The 25,641-nt window shown below is 42.7% G+C and overlaps 2 protein-coding genes across 3 annotated transcripts in view; one reads left to right on the forward strand and one right to left on the reverse strand.

The window, feature by feature from the left end:
• Positions 1-592: 592 nt before the first annotated feature.
• Positions 593-25,641, forward strand: part of Ca1 (carbonic anhydrase 1) — a 108,813-nt gene continuing 83,764 nt past the window's right edge. Inside the window, exons 1-2 of one of the 2 annotated variants that reach the window (XM_052716113.1) lie at positions 593-1,419; positions 19,968-20,133. The gene's annotated coding sequence lies outside the window, so the exon portion shown is untranslated. Of the gene's footprint in view, positions 1,420-15,440; positions 15,629-19,967; positions 20,134-25,641 lie in introns of those variants that run through there. The other variant, XM_052716112.1, reaches the window with a different exon arrangement.
• Ca3 (carbonic anhydrase 3) lies at positions 14,736-24,188 on the reverse strand. The gene is made up of 7 exons (XM_052716111.1): positions 23,165-24,188; positions 22,307-22,504; positions 20,013-20,131; positions 18,884-18,976; positions 18,018-18,080; positions 17,107-17,262; positions 14,736-15,551 (listed from the first exon to the last, which is right to left on the reverse strand). Exons 1-7 carry the CDS (start codon positions 23,490-23,492, stop codon positions 15,432-15,434), a joined length of 1,077 nt encoding a protein of 358 aa, XP_052572071.1. The 5' UTR covers positions 23,493-24,188; the 3' UTR covers positions 14,736-15,431.

The following is a 25,641-nucleotide window of genomic DNA, read 5'->3' on the forward strand; positions in this document are numbered from 1 at the left end:
GTGGCGGATGGAGGTGACAGGCGGAGGCCTGGGTAGCCGGGGGCTCCCGCTGCTTGGTCGGGGCGGGGCGCCCTCCGGCTTGTCTCCGCTTCAGCGTCCGACCCGCTCTGCGGCAGTCGCGCGCTCTCCACCCCTCCCGGGCGCGGCGCTGCCTCCCCGGCCGCCGGCGACCCACATCCCCGGCCCCCCACATCCCCGGCCCCACTGTGCGCACAGCCTGTGCCACCCGCCCACAGAGCTCGACTCCGCTTCGCAGAGTCGCCCGACCCCCGGAACGCGGCCCGCACGAGGCTGCCGGGTTTGACCTTGGGCGGGGAGCGTCTTGGAGGCGCCCTGAGCGGGGATCCCCGAGCCCGGAGCGGGGAGCCGGGGGCCCCCTGCTGCCCGGCTGCGGGAAGACGACCTGGCCTCCCCACCAGGGCGCCCTCCTCCAGCTTCTCACTTGCCCCGCAAATTAACCCAAGGCACCGAGCTTTCCAGTCGCGTGTTAATTTAACATGATCAACACTTCTCAAAAATCGATTTTCTTTTGGAATCGGGTTTTTAAAAAGAAAGTCTTCCAAAGGGATGAGAACTTTCCCTGCCTGGCAAAGGAATTAGCATTTGGAATGCCTAAACAAACAAAATAATTTGATCAAAATGGCTTTAAAAAAGAAAGGTAGCCCTCTGACTTTCCAGGGAACTAGGGCGTCGCAGGGACACGTTTCTCAGTGTTCCGTTTGTGCACTTATGTTTAAACATTTCCCTTCACATAACACTTTGTTTTTCCCATTCTGACTTTGAGAACATTTTCGTAGACTTCTGAATCTATTGTGCACCCGAGGCCATAGTATTTAGAATTAAAACTGAACTGGATACAGTTAGGGGTGGGGGGCGCTAGACATCACATTACCTATATATATTAAAATCTATGAGTAAATACAATGACAAATTAGCATGTGACATTTTGAGTGTTCTCGGAATCTATGTGCATTTGTTTCAGCCAATGTCACACAGAGATGGTGCATGTGTAGATCTCCTTGTTCTTATTCTAAAACTCAGAAGATTGTGTTCGTCTGTATACATGAGTCTTTAGGTTGATGTCAAGGGAAATTTTTGACAAAGGAGCATCAATCACAAATTTTAGATTTCTGGGTCATTACCAAGTGCAGTTCACAGGGTGTCCCTTCCATCTGTGACACTGGACCCGCATAAATTGCTGCGCGGCTCTCACTCATTTCCTGTGAAGCCTACTGTTTCAACACAGCCATGCACGGAACAGGAACAGATTTTGATTAAGTACCTCTCAAGACTTCAGACCCCACCAACTGAGGATGCAGCTCCTGGGAATCTTCATCATCTTGGGGACTTCTTAGTGGGAGCCAAGCCCCTGCTAGGGAGTCTCGCTTGTCTGCCTTGGGAGAGTCAAGAGAGTCTCAGGTATTGGATTTCTTACTCATTTCCTTTTCAAATTACAGCGGTGGTCGGCATTTTCTTTCTCCTAGGTTTTCCCGATGGAGATGGCTTTGCACAGTCATGTAGATCAGTCACTGTCTAACTCCGGTGTACTGCGGTCCTTCCTCCCAGGCTGCCATCATTCACTGGCTCCCAGAAACTGACACTGGGTTTTTAAAAGTAAAAACAATACTTAAGTGCTTAGATCTCCTTAGAGGGAATAAATGTACCTCCGGGGGATATGCATGTATGTATGTGTGTGTGTGTGTGTGTGTGTGTATCATGACGATCAGAAAAACCTCATTTAAAAATTACTAAAATCATGTTCCACTTATTATAATAAAAATTCTTTATCATGAATCTGAACAAAATTTTAAAACAAAATGAGAAAGCATTTGATTTACTCCCAAATACAGATAGTTAATATATGTTACAAAGAAATACATCTAATTTATGCAATAATTAATGAAAGAAGTGGGTAGTCTCATAGTGATTAATTGGAGTATTAAGGTCCTATGGAGACTGAGAGTCATCCCTTCTCAGGGCTCCTAGGGCTCTATATGTAGCCATCTCTCTACCATGGTGCAGCCATCCAAGCTAACCCCTGTCTAACCACCTGTTTGTAACCCACCTCCCCAATATGCTATTGATTGTTCATGGCGAATTGATAATAATCACACCGAGCTAGAGCTGTTGCACAAATTCAGCTAGTGAATGCACATTAATCACCTGCCACCTGAAGCCATCATCAGTAAGTTCTGACTTCAGAGTCCATCCTACATAGGAGTGTACAAAACACCATGCAACAGATGTAAAAGTAAACATCTGGGCAAAAGGGAGAGAGAGAGAGCACGCCTCCAGTTGTCTGGATTTTCCTTGTGGAGGGAATGAATAGTGTATGGGACATGAACATCCATTCTACCACACACTGAGCCGTTCAAGTGCAGAGTGTGTCATATTCTCCTGGCTAAATTTTGTCAACTTGACACAAGCTAGAGTCATCTGAGAAGAGGGAACCTCAATTGAGAAAATGCCTTCCTAAGATCCAGCTGTAGGGCATTTTCTTAATTAGTGATTGGTGGAGGAGGTGGGCTGGTAGTCCTGATTCTATAAGAAAACAGGCTGAGCAAGCCAGGGTGAGCAAGCCAGTAAGCAGCAACCCTCCATGGCCTCTACATCAGCTCCTGCCTTCAGGTTCCTGCCCTGCTTGAGTTCCTCCCTCACTGCTTTTGATGACGCACTGTTATATGGAATTGCAGGCAAAATAAACCCTTTCTTCCCCAAGTTGCTTTGAGTCATGGTGTTTCATCACAGCAAAGGTAACTCTTGGTTAAGACATATTCTTTCTCTTTATATCCTAGGTAATGGAACCCTTTACCTAGACTGAGCCCCCAGAACACATGCAGTAGCTGCTCATGTAAAGCTCTTTGAAAGTGTTTTGTGTTTTCATTAATCTAGGTGAAGACAACAGCAACTTTACTAAGAAGCCAGCTATTTAAGAATGGCATTGTATTAAAATTAGAGTGGCTTTGATCTGGGTTTATTTACTAGCTTTATGGCCTTGGGAAAATTGTTTTATATATACTCATAAACACACACACACACACACACACACACACACACACACACACAAGGTTTCACTGTGTAGCCTAAGGTTGTTATGAATTAAAATTCAGCATCTCACCTGTAAATTAAGATAATAATGATTCTCATGTCATAAGGTCATAATGAGAACTAAATGATATGTCATGTGTAAAAGGGTTTGACATTATGCCAATGATTACAGCTTATTAAATATGAGTTATCATTTTTCCTACTGTATTTCTTGAGACCCTACTAAGTGCTCAGTATTTTCCATTTACTTTTTGGGCTACATAAGGTAAATCCATTCATTTACCAAGATCTCAAATGCTACTTTGGGCTGTAGTCATGTCAACCTGATGCCAGTCCTCTTGGCGTTCGTGATGAATAAATATGGAGACAGCAGGGAACGATAAGCAAACGAAAGCTAAGTGAATTCCAACAGTGCCAATGAGTGTGAAGTTCATGACACAGAAATGAGGTAGAGTGGCACAGGAAGAGAGGCCACTTTTAGACTGAGGATCCTGGAATCCCTGCTGAAGGAAGCCCTGGAAGAGCCACTAAGGAATGACCAGAAACAGAATAGTTCAAGCAAAGGAAATAAGTATAAAGGCCTGGACAAAGAAGTTTCTAGAACAGAAAAGTTTGTAACTTTAGCATTGGGATCAAGAAAGAAAAGACAAGCAGTAGCATCAGAGCCAGGCAGGACCTACAGCCAGAGGAGCCTTATAGACCACCATACCAAGGAACCGTTTTCTATTTAAGTATACGAGGAAACCAGGGGGCAAGTGTAAGAAAGAGAATGACACAACCTATAACTAAGACAAATAGAAGTTTTGAGGCGACACATCCAACTCTTCATTTTACAGCCAAGGATCGGATGGAGGGTCTGTGTGACCCTTGCTATCCCCACCCTTGTGTTTGCCTAAGAACTACCTTCAGAAAAAGAATCCAAGTCTCTCTGATACGGAAAGCCATCTGACTCTGGCTCTGGCTTCCTTTTTGGATTTTGAGTCTCCCAGCATTCTTCTACAGGAACGAGAGCCAGGTTTTGTGGGTTTGTGCTGGGTCTCTGCGCCTTCCCAACTGTATAAACTTGTATGATCTATTCTACTCCCCAAGCTTCTGTGTTTACACATGAAATGTATTAAGCATACCTAAGGCTGATGAGTGATAAACTTCATTTATGTGGCTTAGCTGAGGCTTCCTGTGTTATTAGCTTCTCTGTCGGGGTCCTTGTTATTGTGGAGGAGAAGCGTAGATTTGTGAAATTAAATCCAACTTTCAGTGTGAGCTGAGTCCACCATCGGACTCCAGCATAGCCCTGAACTAAAATTAGGCAATCTTTCTCAACTTGCCCTGCTCCATTTGTAAACTGATGAGAGAGAACTCTAGCCACAGAATACCATTATAAGACAAAGGGTCTGGAAGATCTCAAAAGCCTGGTGTGGTTTTATGCCTGAATTAATAATATAATGGTTATTATAATATTTTCCACTGAAAAGCAATAGATTGCCTTTTCTGTGTCACTAACTTAAATGGAAAAAGAGCATTTAATTAATATGTGTGAGTTTTTACACTCTTAAAATAACTTATTAAAACTATTCATTTACCAATACAGTTCTAAAAAATAACTTACTAAAAGTAGTTATCTACCAATACAGTACCAAATTCTTCACATAAGTCTAAATTGCAGCCAGAGCACTGGATGACAGAGATAAGTTTCTTGACCCCAGGCCACTAAGCTAGCAAGCATTAGAGCCAGGTGTGAATCAAACTGGCAAATCCAGTTTGAACCCTCAGCGACCTGTCCTTTGGCCTGCTAAGAGCCAATGAATTCCTCCTTGTCAAGGACTTGCTCCATGGTCCTGGAATAACAATGTGTTAAGATTATGTGTGCAGCCCTACTCTGGGAAGCCAAGTTATGTCAACACGCCAAGCACTTTTGGAACATCCTGCCAAAGTCCCTCTAACTACAGTTTGGGTAAGAGATAACACTAACTTTACATCTACAAACAGTTGAATTTAACTGCCCTTAGCCAGCTGTTTTCTAGATTTTAAAAAATGTAATACCTACATTTCTAAATTTAAAGATTTTTTAAAATGTCTTTGTTTTTTCAGAATACCTGGTAATATTTAACTCCTGTAAGAACTAAATCCATCCAGAGTAGTCAATGAAATCAAGTATATTGAGTTTCCATTTTAAGCAGAACTGAGCTGAAATATCAAATGAGAAAATTATACTCAAGTGTGCAAATTACACCTTTTTAATGTTAGGTGTTTCAGAGCAGCTGCCACATTTACCACACACAATGCTCCAATAAAAATAAAAGCCCCCTTCTCCTTAGAACATCGGTTCTCAACTGATTTGCCCTATGGGGAATATTGATCATCTCTGGAGTGATGTCTGGTTTTCCCAGCTTGGGAGATATGGGTGTTCTGTGGCTGGCATCTATGGACAAATGTCAAAGATAACCTATATATGCCACAGTGTACAGGAAAGACCCTGGAGACTATTCAACTCCTAATGTTACCTACCTAGCAGAAATTTCCTTACTCCTGGTTTCATTGGCTTCTGTTACCCATGGTCAGCCATATATAGGAATTAGTAAATGGGAAATTCCAGAAATAAACAATTTATAAGATTTTTATCATCCACCATTCTCATGAAATCCAACAATGTTCTGCCTCATCCCACTCAGGACATGAACCATCCTTTGACCAGAATAGCCATGCTGTAAACACTACCTGCCAATAGCAATTTAGTAGACATGTTGATTAGCAGACTGACTGCCCAGGTATCATGGAATTTTTTTCTAACAAAAACTGTTTTAATTAATGACGACCCAAAGCACAAAAGTAGTAGCCAGGGTATGAAATATTGGAGGACAATTAACTCTGGAACTGTGCATCAAAGCTGCAGAGCATCTGGGGATAAGAATGGAATATCTGTGGTTTGGTACTATCTAGATTTTGAAGTAGGACCAGGAGTCTTGGGCTGTATCTCCTCACATATGAGAAACCCCACCAGACCAGGCTGTGAAATTCTGCGATAAGATTATCTACATGGTTAATGGCTGAGGTAGAGCTTAGGGGCAGAGTGTAGGCCTAGCATGTGCAAAGTCGTGGGTTCATTTGCACACACACACTATATATACTATACTATATACACATATATATGGTAATTCTTTTCTTAAAGGTCTGGAAAACAATTAGGAAAATTATGTTTGTATTCAAAAACCTCTGAGACCTAAGACAGTGAGGCATTCATAATATTCCCTCACTTATCTTTTGTTCACTGGATTGAGTAGGAAAGAATAGAACTCTAGCACTGCACCTTGGGAAATTGTCAGTTTACGCTGCTTGAATGCACACCTAGTCCTGTGCAGATCTGAACAGCTTGTTAGGTGAGCATTAGCTTCACTGCATGATTAAACGTCTCTATTGCCAATAAAACACTGCTCTGTTTGGGGAATTCTGACTCCCTCTTACTAACAGGAGCGAACTAACACTTTCCATGCAGGACTAAAGGCATCACAGCTACACAATTCCTCTGGCTTAAGGGCAGGAAGCCAGAGTGACCAGCTCTGTTTACTAGGAGCAAACAGAGACATAGCCAGCAGCACTTTCACAACTCCGTAACATGTATGAGTGGGCTTCTACAGATGGGCATGGCTGCATTTTATAACTGTCGTTGTCTTGTTTTGTTCTTATTCAAGTTAATTCAGAAGCAGAAAGGAAATGTATTTTATTCACACACACACACACACACACACACACACACACACACACACACACACACACAGATATTTTAAGAGTTTTGCACTACTCAAAATCAGGATTCAGGAAAATAGAAACCATAAGCTAAGAAAATGCTCCTGACTTTGAACTCGGACAGCATTTGCTTCAAGCATCTTTGCTTTATGCAATAATTTCATGTTCTAACCACTTCGTATAAAATTTTCAAAATTAGACTATAATTTTCAAGAGCGTTTCTGTGCCCTCTTCTCCCCACCTCAGTACAGTGGGTGAAATATAAATATAAACATTTGAATGAATAACTGAATGTTATTTCAGTGGACAGGAAATACAGTAAATCCTATATATGACAAAATGTGTTATTTTCTCTCTCTCTTCTTCTTTACTCTCCTTCCTCTTCCTCCATCCATTCCTCTTATTTCTTCCTTTTTTGGGGGGGTGGGGTTCGAGACAGGGTTTCTCCGTGTAGTTTTGGTGCCTGTCCTAGATCTCACTCTGTAGACCAGGCTGGCCTTGAACTCACAGAGATCCGCCTGGCTCTGCCTCCCGAGTGCTGGAATTAAAGGCGTGCGCCACCGCCACTGCTTATTTCTTCCTTTTGTTCCTTCCTTCTTACCTCCCCAACAACAGGCTTCCTTTAAACCCTTCTTTCTTTTTTTGCATTGTCTGACCAAACTGAAAGGGTTATAACCAATTCAAAACTGACCCACCGAATGCTGAAGCTGGACAGCCTATGCTGCATGCTTCCCTTCTCCCACCAAGGCAGGAGTGCTGGCCTGTTTTTCTAATATTCACGGTATAAGACTTCTTTTGTTTCACTCTCCGGTGCCCACTTGAGAAGGCTGTGAATGAAATAACAGATCAGCAGAGTGAGAAAGCACAGGATAGAACAGTGTGGACAGAAAGGCTGGAGACCACGGCTGCTCTTGTTAGCAGAAGACTACCCAGCTTTCCACAGAAGACACTCCACACAGTTCAGAGGTGTCCATGATGTATCTGTCACCCATGGCAGGAAGAAAACAGATGAACTTGTATTTATGATTAATTTTCTTCACCCTTTAAAAATGTCTTGTTTTATAACAGATACTTTAGTTATAACAGATATATGTTCTGTGTGCCCATACATTTAAAAAAAAAAAAAAAGTCCTGTTTGGGGATCGTGTGCCTCAGGGCTCACATCACCCAAAGTAAGCCTGGAGTCCATTATGGGTTCCCAGGCCTGCTGACCCAGAACCATGTTTTGCAGGCCACCTGTCCTAGGCCCTGCTATCTAGGCATCCTTTCCAGTGGTGTTGGTATCTCTATGGAACACACCCTGGTGTTGTGGGCCATGCTCATGCCTGATAAGCTTTTCTTTTGGTAGCCATAGCCCAAATCAGCCTTTCTGCTTAGAGACTGCCTTTCTCTTCTTAATTTTTTCTCCTTCCTGCATCCAGGTAGTTTATTGACCTTCTTTGATGTCTTACATTCTTGTCACATAAACACATTTGAAAAGCATGGAACAATTCTGAAAAGAGGGTTTTACAAAACCACTTGTGTATTTATTTTTAAAGCATGTGTCTAATACTGAAGGCTTTTCTATATTCAGCTAATGCCACTGCTTCTAGCCACATCCCTCCTTCCCTGAGCCTTATGCTTATTTCCTAGCTCCTCTGGAACTCTCCCTTCCCCTTGGGGCCTAATCTATGTTCTCTATCAATTAGGCTGCTGAGGGCAAGAGGCTCAACATACCTCACAATCTTGACAACAGGTCCTTTGTAGAGAAAACAAAGTAAAAAAGAGGAATTGGACTTTCTTTAATGACATGTCATTAAAATATTTTATTTAAAGAAAAGCATTTACAACAGGTAGCTACAAATCAACTTATGAGCTAAGACACAAAGGACCACTCAGCCTCCCCACACCAAAATAATCCTGCTTTCTCTTAATTGATTATCTGGGGTCAAATTTTGGTGTGGTTTTTTTCCCAAAAATATTCTCAGCTATATTAAAAAGGGCTAAGATGGGCCTCGTGGTACAGACCTCTCTTCTTAACCACGAGACAGGCTGAGGTGGGAAAATATCAAGTTTAAGACCAGCCTTGGAAATTTAATGCAGCTCTGTTTCAAAATTTAAAATAATAATAATAATAATAACAACAATAAAGAGGGCCAGGATGTAGTTCATGGTATAGTGCATGCTTGAGGCCCAGTATCACGTACACACACAATAAAAGGTGCTGATTAGTAACTGCAAGTACATGAACATATTGGTAGTATTTGTGTCTGGGCTGCATGTGGAGGGGGCCATTTCCCTGAACTTCCTGTCTTAGTGGAGTGCATCAGTTAGGAGTGCTTGTTGACGCTTCAAAAGCATTCTACTCTCTGATTTCTTACCACGAGGCCAGGATTGGACCTAAGAAGAGGACTCTTTATCATGTATATAGAATTGCTTTAACAGTCCTCACACAAAACTAGAAATTACTGGAGAACTAAGTCACTGAGAAAATTAAGAGAAACTTCTAGAAAAAAGAGAATGGGCAAACACAAGCACCAGGATGGTGATGCAGATGAGTGCTACTGGAGACAAATCCCCCAGGCACTCTGCCAGCCCCTCGCTCCCATTTGTACACAGCAGTGCAGGTGCTAAAAGAGATAAGTATCCTGGGACAGAATTCTCTTTCATATCTCCTAACACACATCTCTTCTTTGCTGAGTTCAGTTTTAAATTTACAAATAACAAATGTTTGGATATATGTAAAACGGCGTTTCCCATGCATTCTCTTCATAGAGAAACTTGGATTCTACAATTTTCCAAAAACTCTGAGGTGTCTCTGACCTTCAAAGTGTGAGGAAATAGCTCCTGCCAGAGCACTGACAAAGACTAGCAAAGATTATTGGACCATTCCTGTTTCACCATGTATTCATCCCTCATCCATTCAACAAACACTTTTGAGTTCTGGCAGGTTCGTGGTTCCAAGTTAGGTCTTCAGGCCTCAGTGCAACAAGACATATCAAGTCCTTACTTCCATAAAACCTTGCTGTCCACCCTCACCTATTTATTCATCATACTCATATTAACCCACACCAACCTTCATTTCACGTAGAAATTTCAAATATATTTGCTCTTTCTAAATTAGTGTACACAGCAAGAACTTGAGTCCCTTTTATATTCCCAGAATTGTATGTAGCCAGCCTCTCTCTCTCTCTATGCAGCGCTGGGCCCTGCTCTCACACCTGCTCTGCTTGGCTTGTACAATCTCATCACCTTTCCAGTCTCTCTGGGGCTCTTGCTCCATCCATGCATGCCCTTGGTGACCTGAGGTCCTGCTCTGAACTGCTCACAGAGAGGCTGAAGTGTGACTTCTGTGAGCCCTGTACTTGTATTATGCTTCCATGGGAATCAAGAGGTCTTTAGGGAATGACTTCCCTTTAACAAATGTGTTTGGAAGCATCCAAATTTCAAATGAGCACGTGAACACGATAGAAATTTACAGGCAAGTTGGAACAGAGAAAATGTTTACTTAATGGAAAAACATTCTCCCTGAGGTTTCAGGCTCCTTTACTTGGGGCTGATTCAAATACAAGGGAGAACCCGGTTCCCTGTTTACTGCAGAGCCGCTTCTCAACTGGCTAAAATTAGCTTTTAGATCACTGGGCTTGTGCGGCAGCAGTGCACCCTGTCCCCGGGGGCTGCGCTGTTAGACTCGCACTAACTCCTGCTGATCACCTGTGATTATCTCCCTGGCTGAGCAGTCACAGGTTGTACCTGCTAAACTCCATCGCATCCGCAAAAGATGGATCATTAGCACCGCCCGATCCCTTGATCATAGATGTTAAGCTTAGGCCGCCTGACTTCACTTCCTTCCATTGGAGTTGAAAGCCCTCAGCAGCACGAACGCTTTTCCCGAGTGTGACTCGTACATCATGTTTGGCATTCTCACTTTAGGACATGCCCAGGCACGCTCAAAATTAATTTCACAGCAGGAGACTTTCTGCCTTCAATATTGAGATGGCTTTTCCACCGCACTCGGCACTGCAGGAGACCCTGTTCATGACATTTGAAAAGCCAGCGTCAAACAGAAATGAACATCATAATTCTCCAGCCTCTTTTCTGTGCTTGATTTTTCTGGATGTCGGACTAATCATACACCTCCTCCACTAGGAGCAGAGCTCCCGAGGCAGAAACTTCCCCAGGAACAATTGTTTAGTCTTCCTCCAAGCCACCTCTTCAGGAGATGTGTTAGTTCAGTGTGTCCACACCTTGGTTACTGTACTTCATCTCTGGTACCTGAGTTATTGCTTTTGAATAGCATCACTGGGCCAGCAAGATGGCAATCTCCTGATGCCAAGTTTAAAGACCTGAGTTTGATTCTTCAAGACCCACGTGGTAGAAGGAAAGAGTTGACTCCCAAAAGTTACTCTCTGCCATTCACAAGAGCACTGTGACACATACACACACACACACACACACACACACACACACACACAACGTAACTAACTACCTAACTAAATGCATACACATACATGCATACACACGCAGATATATTTAAAAGAAATTAATCAAATAATAAGCAGCAGTAAATGGGAATTTTCACGCCCTTTCCTACAGTATGAACAGATGAGATGTAAATTTCTAACACCACAAAAAGCTTCATTAAAACATGACCTTTGGAGCCGGGCGGTGGTGGCGCACGCCTTTAATCCCAGCACTCGGGAGGCAGAGCCAGGCGGATCTCTGTGAGTTCGAGGCCAGCCTGGTCTCCAAAGCGAGTTCCAGGAAAGGCGCAAAGCTACACAGAGAAACCCTGTCTCGAAAAACAAACAAACAAAAAAAAAAAAACATGACCTTTGGGATTGTAATAAGCCATTAGAATTTTCCTAAGTTGAAGTAAAATCAATTTTAAAAGATAAAGGTTAACCCTTACTGAGAATTTTGTCACTATGACATTGTTTTGTATTATAAATGTATTGATTAAGTCTTAAAAATATCCGTCCGATAGATATTGTTGCGGTCCCCACAGACACAGAGAGATTACAACCCCTTCATGGTCTCCTGTCCAGCTGTGTGATTTTCCATCCTTTACACACTAAACAGGACTCTAAGCTGCTCAGTGCTTCTTGGTCCCCTCTCAGTTCAGTAACTGCTTCCCTGTTTGCCCTCAGCCCTCCTTTTTCAGCTAAGGTTCTTAAGAATAAGTAAAAATCCTTCATCTCCTTGGCCGGACAGTATCAATAGATAAGAGTAAATATGTAAGCAAAGGAAACAAAGTGTCAGTTTAAAAAACTTGAAAGCTTAGCAACTTAGATGTCAACATGATTGAAACACAGGGCAGCTTTTAAAGGCTACTATTTTTGTATCAGAGATTTTATTGCCATCTAGTGTTCAAAATGAAAATAACATGCAAACATGTTAGCCTTTATTTGCATGTAGTCTTACTACCCAGGGAGTCACTTAATAAAAAATCATTAAATTTATATACATTAAATAAGAAATAATTAAACTCTGACATGCAGAGCTATTGTTTCCTCTTACTTCTCTTATTATTTGTATGCTAAATAATATGCTATACATGTCCAGAGTTCTTTCTTATATTGAATAAAACCTTAAAGAAAATGGAGAACTAATTTTCAGTAGATGCAGTTAATGTGTTTGGGGACCCTATGGTTTATTTTAGGTCAATTTTGCGGAGTCAGCTGTCATTCTGGTATCTGGTGTATTACCATTTCAAATGCTTCCGAGTGTATTTATGGCTGGTTCATCTCAACTAGATTTATTTAATGGTGTAAGTGGCCACAGTCAGGTGCTGAGAGCTATAATATAGCTTTGCAGTTTCTATGTAGAATAGCTCCCATTTATCCACAAAATGATTCACTTATTTTGCATTTGGAAACATTCTACATTGAAGTCCTGAATTATTATTTGCCTTCTCATAAATACAGTATCTCTCCATTTTACAAACCCCGGGCCTGTCACGAATTTGCACCCCTCAACCTAACAGCTGCCTGCCCGTGTTGCTCTCCTTGTAGGCTTTTCAACATGCCATTATCTGAAGATTACGAAACACTTAATTCACATCGGTTTCTCCAGACTTTGAAATGTTAAGATACCTGCAATTATACCCTGGAAAATAAGGTTGGCGTGTTCTGGAGCCTTTTCAGGTGGCAGCTCTTGGCACACTGCTCTGCAAGCTACAGAAGCCTGAAGTGCAATCATTTGGAGGCCTGGACCTAATCTGGAAAATGATGGTCCCTCAAACACAGAAGCATGCCTGTCTTCAATACTCCAAAAGAAGTCTATTGCGGCACCACACGTTAGGGGCAGTTGTGTGGGGGGCTTAAGATGGCTGATTGTTGTGTGCACTATCAATCACTGACAGCAAGGGCCGACAGGACACTGGAGAGTCTCCACCTACAGTCAATGAAATGATTTTTTAGGAAGACATCAACTAAGAGGAGCAAAAGCGGTGTTAGTATCAATATTCAAAGTGCTGTGAAGTTCAAGAGGCTGGGCCTTCCCTGGACCCCTCTATTTTCATGACATCATCTGTTCATACGAAATTCGGCAAGTGGTTATTTTTTGCTGGACACAGTATAAGGTGACAGGCAAATGCCAGTGGCCGGAATAGTGCCTATGCCCTCTGGGAGCTTATGGTTCAGGGAGACAGCCTCCTCCAGCCTTGTCCAGCCTGTGTCCTAGAATAATAACCATTTCTAACTGGTGTGAAACCGTGTGCCTCCCACACACAGCATAAAAAAAAATGGATACATTCTTTACCATGCTCTAAATGTGACGAACCAAGTATCCTGAGACAAGCAGCTTGTGTATTACCACTAATGATGAGAGCACCACACCTCTTAATTTCAAGGGATTTAATTAACACATCCTTTTCACACTGACCAACCTGGTTTTACCTCACCCAAGTGGTAATCTATTAAATAACTTCAGCCTCCCAGGACTTTGTCACATGATTTGACTTCCAGTGTCTCAGGGCTCTCCTGATCCAGGGCCGTTTTCACTCCTTAAGGTAATGTGCTTATTGCTACCCTTTTCTACAGTAGCTAACTTGTAGGCCACCAAAGCAACGAAAGATAACCCATATCTCTGACTGTGCAGTTGGACTTTGTGTCTAGAGATATTAAATGTTAAAAGTCAAATATATGCGTTTCTGTGCTGTTGGGTCATAGCATTCTGAAGTACATTTTTCAAACAGTGATAAAAGGTGCTATCTGGCCTAAAGGGAGCACTGGCTGGTCCCACTGGCCTGCATGCCAGAATCCAGCTTTGACTTGACCCACTGGGACCTTTCACGTGATGAGACTGACCAACACCCACTGCTCAGGTCTGCAGTTGAGTTAGATGCCCTTACCGACTGCCTTTCCCCCTTTCCTAAGGATGCAGCATCTGAACTCAGAATTTGACTCTTATTGCGACCCTTCAGTTACAAAAAACAAACTTGAGAAGATTGTCATTCCAGGTTTCCTCCATTTTTGTCATTTACAATACTTTTCCATTAATTGTGCACACAAAATACAATCTTATTAGGGGAAATAAGTCAGACTCAGAAAGACAAATAAGGCCTAGGCTTAAAATAATAAATATCTATGGACTTATGGGTGGTCGTGAAACTATAAAGGGGATCATGAGGGGAGGAGAAGACATCTTAAAAGGGGAGGACAGTGGGATTCATGTGATGTTGAAGCAGAGGAGGGGATGGTCGGAGGGCAGATGTGATGGGGGAGGGCAGTGATGGAGCGGCTAAATTAGAACACAATATAATGATGACTCGTATGCATGCCATAATGAAACCTGTCACTTCATATGCTACCTTAATACAAATGTTTTAAGTCTTCAGTTTAAAAAGAGGATACACCCACTTGTCATTTACATCCTGTCTTTATAGTTTCTGTGACCAAGTTGTCATCCACTCCTTCCTGTTCCAGGAATCATTCATTCCAACCTCAAACTCAGAAGACACCAGAGACAGTTTTTATTTTTATTATTACTATTATTATTATTTTAATAAGCATGCAAAGATAAAAGTAGTGAAATAAAAAAGAAATGGCCCTGCTTTGGACAAAGAAAACCATCTTTATGGAGAAGAAATTCAAATGCTGGATTGAACATTTTAAAACACCTGATCGTGTGTGTGTGTGTGTGTGTGTGTGTGTGTGTGTGTGTGTGTGTGTGTGTTTTACAGACAATTTAAACCAGGTAAACTTGGTAGTAGGCAAAATTTTAGCGAGTAATGGAGTTTTGCTGGTATTAAGAGATAAAACACAATGATCCTAACAGTGGGCACGCATCTCCGTACCCACCCACGCACACAGCATGACTTCTGTAATATCAGTAACTCAGTTGGAAAACAGGAGCCCTGAGATTGTGAGAAATTCAATATGCTCAGTAAGTCATTGTTGTATATATCTCTTCTTCTATTTCTTCCTCATTGAACCCATACTAGAAATACTAATTTTATAGAAAAGGTGGTTATTATAAAGGTTAGGTGTGAAATTCATGCTTCTGGGTTAGAGAGTGTCAAAAGGCGTTGCTATTTCACGTGACTGCATCTTTTCCCTCTAGGTGTTTTAGAACAGCTTAGAAAACAGAGCACCAGGAGGAGGAGGCAGGCAACTCTTCAGGAGCAAGTTTTCTTTCCTGAAGAGGGCAAATCCAGAGCCTCACTTGAAGGAGGCCCTCACCACCCTGCCCTTGACCGGCTGCGGAGGGCGCCAGTTCCCCACCAGAGGCACTGGGGGCTCATTCTCCGCGCTGGCGAAGAGGCTGCGCAGCTTGGCCATCTGCAAAGGGAAACAGACTGTTAGAAACCACTGACTGTCCAAGCCAGCCAGGCAAACCACAAGCCAAGTCTCCAGAGGTAGGACGTGAGTTGGCAAACATCAGCTCGTACCATAAACAGGTCCTTACATCCGGGATCCCCTGCTCTCTGGATACCCACCTTCCCCACCTGTTGTAAATTGAGGGGTCAGCATGAAGTATACATTTTACATAGAAGGGGATGATGGTTTATTGTATGCCTGCAAATAAGAAAAACCTTGGTAGGCTTCCACTGTGTAATCAACTCAAGTATTTATGAAATTACTTTAAAGGACGAGAAAGAAATTAAAATCGGGCTATACATGTTAACCCTTTCTTTTCTTTTTTTCCATAAAGGATCAGAAAATAGGAAGTTCTCATAAAAATAGTATGTCTTGGTAGTTGAGATGGTTCAGTGTGTAAAAGTGCTTGTGGCAACCCTGACAACCTTCGATGTCCAGAATCCACAGGGCAGAGGGCTGTAAGTAGTCCTCTGACCACCTCACATGTGTTCACACACATGCATATACATGCACATGTTGTACTTTTACAGTTAAGATAGCCGAGCGGTGGTGGCGCACGCCTTTAATCCCAGCACTCGGGATCTCTGTGAGTTCGAGGCCAGCCTGGGCTACCAAGTGAGCTCCAGGAAAGGCGCAAAGCTACACAGAGAAACCCTGTCTCAAAAAATAAAATAAAAAAAATATTATGCTTTAGTAATAAAATGGTTTTAGCTTTCCTCATTTAAAAATTGTCATTCCATTTTTAAAATCTTTATACCAGTGAACAAGACCGTTAAAGCTAATCCTTATTTTATTCATTTATTTTTTTAACGTCGGTTTGCTCTTGGGTCCACCCTGGAGGAAACATATAAGCCACTGTCTTGGGCCAAGGAGTCAGCTGGTGAGCTGATCTTACTGTGAGACATTCATGTTCCGGGCTGTGAGCCCTATGTGTTTCACGTCTTTACCTATGTTCTCCATGTCCACACCCACTTAGCTTTCCCTGAAGCCCCGGTCTTGTACATGTTACCAGTCCATTCTTTCGATGAATGGAAGTAGGGCAGGAATGAGAAGAGCAGCCAGGAACTCCTGGAAGTAAACAGGCTGGGACTGGGATGAGGATTTTGTGCTTGGTTGTCCTTGTGGAGAAATTGATTTATGTTTCAGAAACTGAGCCTCAGCTTCTCTACTGGTAAAAGCTGGAGGAGCGCAGCACTCCTCAAAACCTGTCCTGCTAAATCACTTCTGCGTCGTTCTCTTCCTCAGGCCCGGATTTACCACCCCATCTCCTAGCCAGTCCTTACTCTTACATAGACCCAGTTCAGGATCCCACCTGCTCTTTCAAGATTGCATTGTCCCACTACCCTTGGGAAGCTCCCTTGGATAAAGCTGAACAGGCTGTGGGAACTTCTAGAGGGCCAACCGTGAGACATCTGAGGACCACACCAGCAATCTGGCATTCAGCGTCTATGTGTTTCGGCTTTAGCAAAGGCCTTCAGCCCGCAGTTCACACACAGGGCTCTGCGGTCGCGCTCACCTGGTCTGAGCTCACGGTCATAGGCTCCTTCAACAGCAGCCACACGATGCATTCCTCGCAGGGTGGGGTGGTGAAGGAGCCATGGTAGGTCCAGTAGTCCCGGCAAGCAGGGAACAGGCACGACGGGTCGAAGTGCGTGAAAGGAGCCTCCTTGCCCTGGAAGACAGGAGGAGCAGGCACTCTAAGCCGGCACGTGCACTCATCGCCCCCTAGAGGCCTCACTTATTCATTCATGAGAACGGAAAGGAAAGCAGGCATTTGAACAGGTTCAGGCCCTTCACTAGCAAACCTCAGATGAAAAGAAATCTGCTTTATGTCTGACTTGATCTGTTACCGTCACTGTAGTATTTTATTCCTTGTTTTCACCCTGTGTGGGGCTGCTACTCTGTCCTTTCTCACACGGGAGACTGAGATTGAAGAATACTTCTTGGAGGTTGATTTGAAGACTTTCACTTTAGTACATTTCAAGCTCAGAATACTTCTTCCAGTGTCCACACTTAAAAGCAGCTACTTGAATAATCTCAAAGATAACCAAATTGTGTCAGAAGAGATTGTTGTTAATATTTAATGTATATAGGGGCTACCAGGAAAGGACAATACCAGGATTGAAAGAGTGACCGTGGGAGGCCTGAAGAAGCTCAACAATCCTGTGCTCACCATGGAGTGGGGAAGGAGACCCCGGAACCTCTCACTTACCTTCCTGGGGAAAGTCCTTATCTGATAGACTGACTGACAAGTGAAATAACAGATGTGAACGTGCTCTAAGGACTCAACACTAAACAAACACCTGGCATTTACTTTTGTATGCAAACGTAGGATATCCATCAGACAGTGGAAGGGTTTTCCCGAAATTCAAACACAATTGATATGTTGGGACTTAGGTTTGCAGTCCTTATCTGATTTGCTCTTACCTTAGTCTTAACTTTGTCCAGGGCATCTAGGAGAATCTGGAATTCCCCTTTCTCCCGTCCTATCTGTAAGCAAATAGGCATCCAATAAGATGTTTTTTCCTCCTCTATAATTGGAGATCATCATAAAAGCTTATTTGATCCATCCACATGCAATTGGGGTTTATAAGTCTTCCATAGTCTCAGGTTGGGCCAAATATAAGTTTATTCACCCTGAAGGACTGTAGAATATATATTTTCTGATCTAAATTTGGATTTTAGTTCTCTGAAGTACAAAACCACAAAATTACATGTTGGTTCAACTCTATTTCCTTGACTCTCTCTGCAAAGTCATTCCATTTTTTAAAAGAGCCAAAGCAAAAGTAAACTATGTTTCCACAACCGAACTTACTATCTCCCCCTCACAATCTTCCCAGTGAATTCAGAACCTAGAACAAACTAGGTCATTCGCTGGCTTAAAACTCAGATTGGGTTACCATGAAGTTCATGTGTTAATGTCACTAAGTCCTCTTTAAACCAAGGTTGGCTGAACAACACACACATTCTTTGCGCCATCCTAGCCTGAGATTCTGTGGGTGGTGGCCCCGTTAAGCTGAGGGAAGGTCCAGCCAGGCACTTGGCATCCCAGAAGTTCCCAGCACTGGCTTTCTGGTTTCCAGTGTGATGGAAACAGAGTGGTGTGAAAAGAAAATGGACACATGTCATGCTCACACTCGCCCTTGCTCTTGTCTTTGCCTTCATAGGCTTTTTAAGATCCTGCCCTCACACGTGCTTCAGATACAAGGGGAAAATGGAATGCATGGTCTCCTAAACATTAGTAAGGGATTGCATTCTGAACGAGAAAAAATTACCATCAATGTCTACCTCACCTTCAGAAAAATGCCAACCACAGCAATTCCATCGGGTTGCTTTAGAGCTTCTCCAAAGGTGTTGTACTTCGGGTTCCAGTGAACCAGGTGAAGCTGCAACCACCAAACACAGGCTGTGAGATAAATCCTTGGGATGCAGAAATGAGCATTATTATCCACAAGAGACCCAAATGTGTGCAGTCTCCAGGTTGTTGCTGAACACTCTCATGGAAGTTGATGAGATTCTAAATATTAATAAGCAGTACTTCGGTGAAATTTCAATAGTTCAAAAAAAAGGGGGGTATGAAATTGTGCGCCTCCTCATAGACAGAGCTCCAGTGTCTGGCAGCAAGCATATCTTAATTTAGGACATGAGCACAGCTTAAGTAATCAAGTTGCCCATATTGAGTTACTTAAAATGGCAAGAGAATAGTTTATAGCTGTTAAACATTTATATTCAATTTCAAAAATGTGAGATAATCCCATGTACAAATACCACACTCCAAGACTTTTCCACATTCGGAAAAAAAAAATTAGCCTGAACTTTCTCCACTGGTGGAGGAAATGCCGAGCCAGGAAGACAGTCCTAATAATTTATTGGTCTCTACCCTAGCTTTCTAGATTGGCTGTAGAGAAATGGCCATACCACCCTAAATGTGCTGGATCTCATCTAATCTGGAAGCCAGCCAGGCCAAGCCTGGATAGTACTTGGAGTTTTTTCAAGTTTTATGTAGCCAACAGTTAAGTACTCAGTGATGGCCACAATGGGATCAGCTATAGTGTGCTGCCATGATTACACTTCCATCCCATCCTAGTGCTCACCAACATCTTTGGAAAAGAGTGAAACAGAAAGAATGAATTTTTGCTCTCGATTTTTGAAGAGTGAATTTTGACTTGATGTCCTAATGAAAATGAGAGGTGATTTATCTTATTCCATTTGCAAATTACTGCCTTAAACAAGGTGCCCGTTTCTCAAAATAATCTGGAGAATCTTCATTGAGGATGCTGACCCATTTGCCCACTTCTCTCTGACCTTTGGTGGCTTCACTTTATGAGTGGGAGGCCTGAAGCAGAAAGAGTACTGAAGTTGTTTTTAAATTTCCAGTTTCAACGATTTGAGACCTCGAGTGGATCAGGCCATTCCTCCTACCTCAGCAGCATACTTCACTCCATCCACTGTGTGCTCAGAGCCATGGTCATCCGAGGAGCCCCAGTGAAGATGGAACTGGCGAAGTCGGTAGGGTCCAGAGAGAGGACCACCCCTCAGCACTGTGAGTAAGATAATAAGGTGACTGGTGAGTTCCCCTACCTCTGCGGGACCCTGTCTGAAACCAGCACTCTACAGAAGACTCCATGGGTAAAAGATGATGTCAACTTCTGGGAATATGGAGCCATCCCCAAGTGCTTGTAACTTGAAGTCAAAATATATCAGAGCAAGGATTTTCTTTTCTCTCTCATTTTTGCTTGTTTATCTTGTTCTTTTAACACTTTAGGAAACAAATTAAAGTGGCAGATATACTATAAGAACCCTGAGGACAGGCTAGTAGTACAGTACTGTTGGGAAGAGCTGGGCACCTGACAGGATTTAAGTACCATTTCTGAGTTGACACCCTCATCGTTGTGTGATCTCAGGCAAGATACTCAGCTTCTCTGAACTGGTCTTTGAATCTCTAAGAAGGAAATAATAATCCCGTACTTTTTGACTTGCTGTGAGGATTCACTGAGATCAAGCACTTAAATGGTGCTCATCTCACAGTGCCCTGTGAGGGATCACTGAGCAGGCAGGAACTCCTTCTGAGTGTCCCACTTCCAGTGGTGCTTCTCCTTAGATGACAAGGGGTACTTCTCATACACATCTATTTTAGATTGTATCTGCTCCTGGCAGAGGAAACAAAAGTTCGGAAATTTCCCAGGAAGCTAGTCAGGGTGGACAAGTATATGTAATCATTATATAAATGTGTATGTATGTGTGTATGTATGTATGTATGACACATGTATCATTCTTAGGCATTAGTTGGGGCTTGTATAGCACTTGTCTAAAACTCTCCTGTAATTTGGTCTCAATTCATTCTGCCTGGAGATTAATTTAAAGATTCAAATATCTTCCAAAGGATACTGAAAACTGTACTGAAACCCTAAAATCAAGATTCAGCAATGAAACAGCATTGTAACAGCAGCTATTTTAGAAAGACTTGGTTTCTTTCAGTGGTACAGGGAAACCCACAGTGAAGACCTACAGCAATAATGCTAGTCTTGAACCAGCTTGATCCGATGGGAAGGAGGTGGTTTGACCTGTAGTTTCCTGTTCAATCCCATTTTTAAAAACAATTTTTTTTTAAAAAATGGCATTTCATGTGATTCTGCTTGTGGTTTCTAATTTTGTTGGTTTTTCCCCCTTCCAAATGGAGCTTCAGCTTTTAAGGCAAAGGGGAAATGGGAAAGAGCAAAAGGAAATAACTGCTCAGGAAATGGTAAGCTTCTGTCCTTTTCCTTTACTGGAAGGTAGGAGTGATCACTCTACCATTATTTCTTATGATATCACTGGGATGTTCATTCATGCATATCAATAAAGGAAATTTTAGCTTATGAGGAATGTTCTTCTAGGAAATCACATTCTTGATAACTAAAGCATAATTCTTATTTAGACTTGTTTACAATGAAATAAAGCCTGCTTAATTGAAACAAAATTTCACTCTTTAGATCTGACTGGCCTGGAATTCATTAGCAAGACCAGGTTAGCCTCATATTTGTGGCAAACCTCTTGTCTCTGCCTCTTGAGTGGGTTTATAGATGACAGGCACCAAGCCTGTCTGAAATAAAGTCAAATTAGTCTTATTTTATTTCACAGATTGGTTACTAGTCTATACTTAAAAAAATTATAATATGTTTCCAATTTCATGCTAACATTGCCCCAAGAAGAAGTGGTCACATACATCAGAAACACTCACCACAAAGATTCTTTGGTTGATCCCCATTGAGGTACTGAACCCAGGTCACCTGAACTCAAAGTGGCTCTACCTTTCCCCATTGATTGGCCTCCTTCCAGTTATCCAGGGAAGATATGACCCTATTGATTTCTCTCTGTTTGAGGGAGTCTGTTCTCCATATCATCAGGAAACATATGAACTTCATCTCTTGGTACTCAGAAAGTCCATGTGGACTCCCTGTTCAACCATACTCTGTCTCTGGAATGTGTAGCTAATGTTTAGCTTGGGCACATGGCCATTTTTCAGCGACAGGGTAACCAAAGTTAGTTAGAGGGTATGGCATTCTTCTTCATTGCATAAATATAATTCTTTACAACTAGAGCCAAGCCAAATGTCATCTCCATTTCAAGGATGAACTTCTCCCCCTTCCCACTAGTTCTGTTACTGTGTCACAAACTGCATTTTGCCAACAGATACTGAAAACACCCACATGACCCTTCCTAGGTGCTGTACTTACTGGACCTGTCATAAGTATCATCAAACACAACTCTGCAGGTCTTCCCGTTGTTCAGGATGGTCTTAGCAGAGCCCGGATCATAAGATGCTGACCAGGGCTGCAGAGAGGGGTCATGCTTGATGTCTTTAGTATGCAGCTCAATGGGTGACTGGTTGTCCCCTTTGGCAATTGGATAAAGTTCATGCCAATGCTCAGGACCTAGGAAGTAAAAGGAAGGGGATTTATTTATTTAATAGTACAACCCAAGGTCTCTTTCCAGTGGACTAAGCCAGCAAAATACACATAGGCCAGAAAGTGGTTACAGAAAGGTCTTGGGTTCAGATTAAGCAACATAGCACTTTGCATTTCAAACCTATTTGGAGCCTTGCTTATCTATGCTTGAAGAGTATCTCAGTCTATGCAGTCCCTCCTCTCACTTAGGAATCATGTAACTTGAAAAGCTTATCTTTGAAATGAATCACACATTGATCACATGATTTTGCATTATTTTGCAGCTTTCTTCTCTTGCCCATGGCTGAGGGCTGACTCATAATCAAAGCAATGATTGTTACCAGGGCCCCAGGCTTAAAGAGGCCAAGTGCTCGCTGCTCAGTTTCACAGAGTAAGGACCAACCAGACCTGATTTGGGGTTGAGTGACTTCTCAGACACATCATCCAGCCTTAGACTAGTTACAGTGTCTCTCTGAGCTTCGGAATCCTCGGTGGAAAGGAAAACAGTGAACCATGTTAAAAGGACCAGCAGCATGGGACACCTGAAAGTTCTCACTACATGCTAGCATTAGTAGTTCTTAACTACTCCTATGCCAGCACATCTGTGTAACGCCAAGGACAACCCTGTAGTGCCATGGCTCTACTCACCGTTGTGGCTGGCGTAGCCCCACTCCTTAGCCATGGTCACCTTCTTGTTTCTCAGCGCTGGACAGCTCCTTCCTTTCCTTGCTCCAGTTGTCCTGCCGTCCCCAACTGTCCTGACTTTTATATAGGTCTCCTGCAGTGTGCATGGCCTTATTAGGTCAGCAGGGTGAGGCAGGGGGCTAAACTGGATTGGGGTGGTATTTGGAAGGCGGGGCGGGGGAAGCCAATGAATTACAAGAGCTGAACAGCTGTCCGGGTGAGAGGGTGGCAGGAGGGGGCAGCGAGGGGGCGGAAGCCCCCCCCACCCCCGCCCTCCCCGCGGCTCTCGCATGAGCCCTGGCTCCTTCCCCTGCTCCCTTTGCAAGTTTCCGAGAGGCAGGGCTTTCTAAGAGCTCCGGCTTTGGCCATGCTGGTTCCCTCCGTCTTTCATGCACTTGGGGGTCTGGGGAGGCGCGGGCGCAGGCGGCCGTGCTGTTCCGCTTAGTCAGCAACTAAAAGTTGCACCCGCGCTCTTGCAGCCCCACTCAGAAGACGTTGCTTTTACCTCGGACTGGAGGACCACCGGCTGCGGTCTCTGAATGCTAAGGTTCCTTTCCCTGTAGGAATCCGGTTAGAGTGGCAGGAAAGAACTCCTCTGATCCTCTAACTCAAGCATGATTCCCTTGTGAAAAACATGTAAAATCCCGGGAACAGAGATGAGGAGGAGCCCGCAACTACACGTTGCCCAGTCCCGTTATCCTTCAAGGGATGAGTTTCTGAGGCAGATCGTGCAAGGCTTTACATCCAGTCTAGTGGGTACATTTGTTCTGTAGGACTCTGAGCACAGCGCCGGATCCCTGGCGGAGCAAGGACTCTGCACCCCAGCCTCACTCAGCAGCTGTCTGGGACTGAGCCACACTGGGAGTTGTGCTCCGTTAGTCTCAGGACGCCAAGGATACCCGAAGCTTTAGAAGGGCACTGTCAAAAAATGAGTATGCTACCTAAAAATTTCACTCTCCAAGACAAATTCAGACACTAGGCAAAAAGGAGAAAAGGGTCTACGGAATCGGTTTTTTTTTTTTTTTGCGGGGGGGGGGGGTCGTTTCTTTTCTCTCAGTCTTAATGTGTTTCATAATACAATAAACCACATAAAAGGAGACTAAAACTGGAGTATCCCATGTATGCACGGCAAAGATATAATTAGCAATACCTGGTTGCTGTTCACACTAAAGAAATCAGTATAGCAGATGTTTGCAATTCTATGCATATATTATAAAAATTCTTGTTTGGACAAGATTATCTTTTTAAAAGACCAGAAAGATACATCTGACCTTAGAAATTAATTGAACAAGATTTATGCATGCATTTTCTTATAACTTCTACTTTTCTAAATAGCTTTTTCCATTTTACTTTTCCTTGGGAGTTACAAAACCTGAGAAGGAAGTCTCTCATCACGGCAAAGACAGCTCATCGGCTAGGCATGTGGAATGCCTGACCACACTCAGAACCTGGACGCCAGGGGAGTCAGTCTCCAGGGTATTTTTGTGACCAGGGATCACTTGATCCACACAATAGCACTGTGGAATCAGGAACCCTCAGTTAGTTGGAAAATCCAAGCAAACACAGGGAAACAAATGCCCTTAGCTCTATGCATGGCTGGGTTTCTAGCTCACGGTGATAGCTGCTGCTGTGTTTGGGATTAATAGAGGTGATTTAAAGTTATAAGTGCATGATTATTGGTGTGAATAAGCCATAATCTCACTCCAGGTCATCAACTGTGATGCTGACTCTTCTCTGACCTGGGTGATCAGGAGATTGATAATTAAATCTCATAGTTACCAATAGTTATTTGATGCTGAGTATTGAGTTAAGACATAAAAGGAATTATAAATGCAATCTAGGAATTCATTATGCTACTACTGTTTATGATGGGAGATTTTTTTTAAATGCTTCATTTACAATTTAACAATGTACCCAATGACACTTAAAAAAAACACTTGTAAAAAATTGTCAAAGTGAAATATCTAACAGAATTAGATACAATAATTTTGAAAACAATACTTGGAATTTTTTATCTTATTTTCTTGTAAGAAATTAGTGAAAACTGTAATTTAGCATAATTTATAATAAATTGTGTAATTGTAAGTGAGGAGTGGTGGCTCACACCTTTAGTACCAGCATCTGGAGTTAACAAAGTAGGCATATCTCTGCAAGTTTGAGGCCAGCTTGGTCTACATAGGGAGTTCAAGGGCTGCTAAGGCTACAATAATGAAACCCTGCCTAAATAAAGAAAGAAATAAGTAATTATATCTCATCTGAATTCATCTGCAAATATTTTTTTAAAAAAAAACCTCACCTGCAAATTTATCATCTGCATCTTAACTGAATTACTCCAGCTTACTTAACTATAAATTTCAAAATTATCTGTCCACAGAGAAAAAGATACTTCTAAATTGGGTTCAGGACTTATAAGCTTTTGGAGTTGGCTTGGAAAGGAAAAC

Source organism: Peromyscus californicus, unplaced genomic scaffold, assembly GCF_007827085.1.
Source record: "Peromyscus californicus insignis strain IS unplaced genomic scaffold, ASM782708v3 Scaffold_5__1_contigs__length_169319896, whole genome shotgun sequence".
Classification (NCBI taxonomy): domain Eukaryota; kingdom Metazoa; phylum Chordata; class Mammalia; order Rodentia; family Cricetidae; genus Peromyscus; species Peromyscus californicus.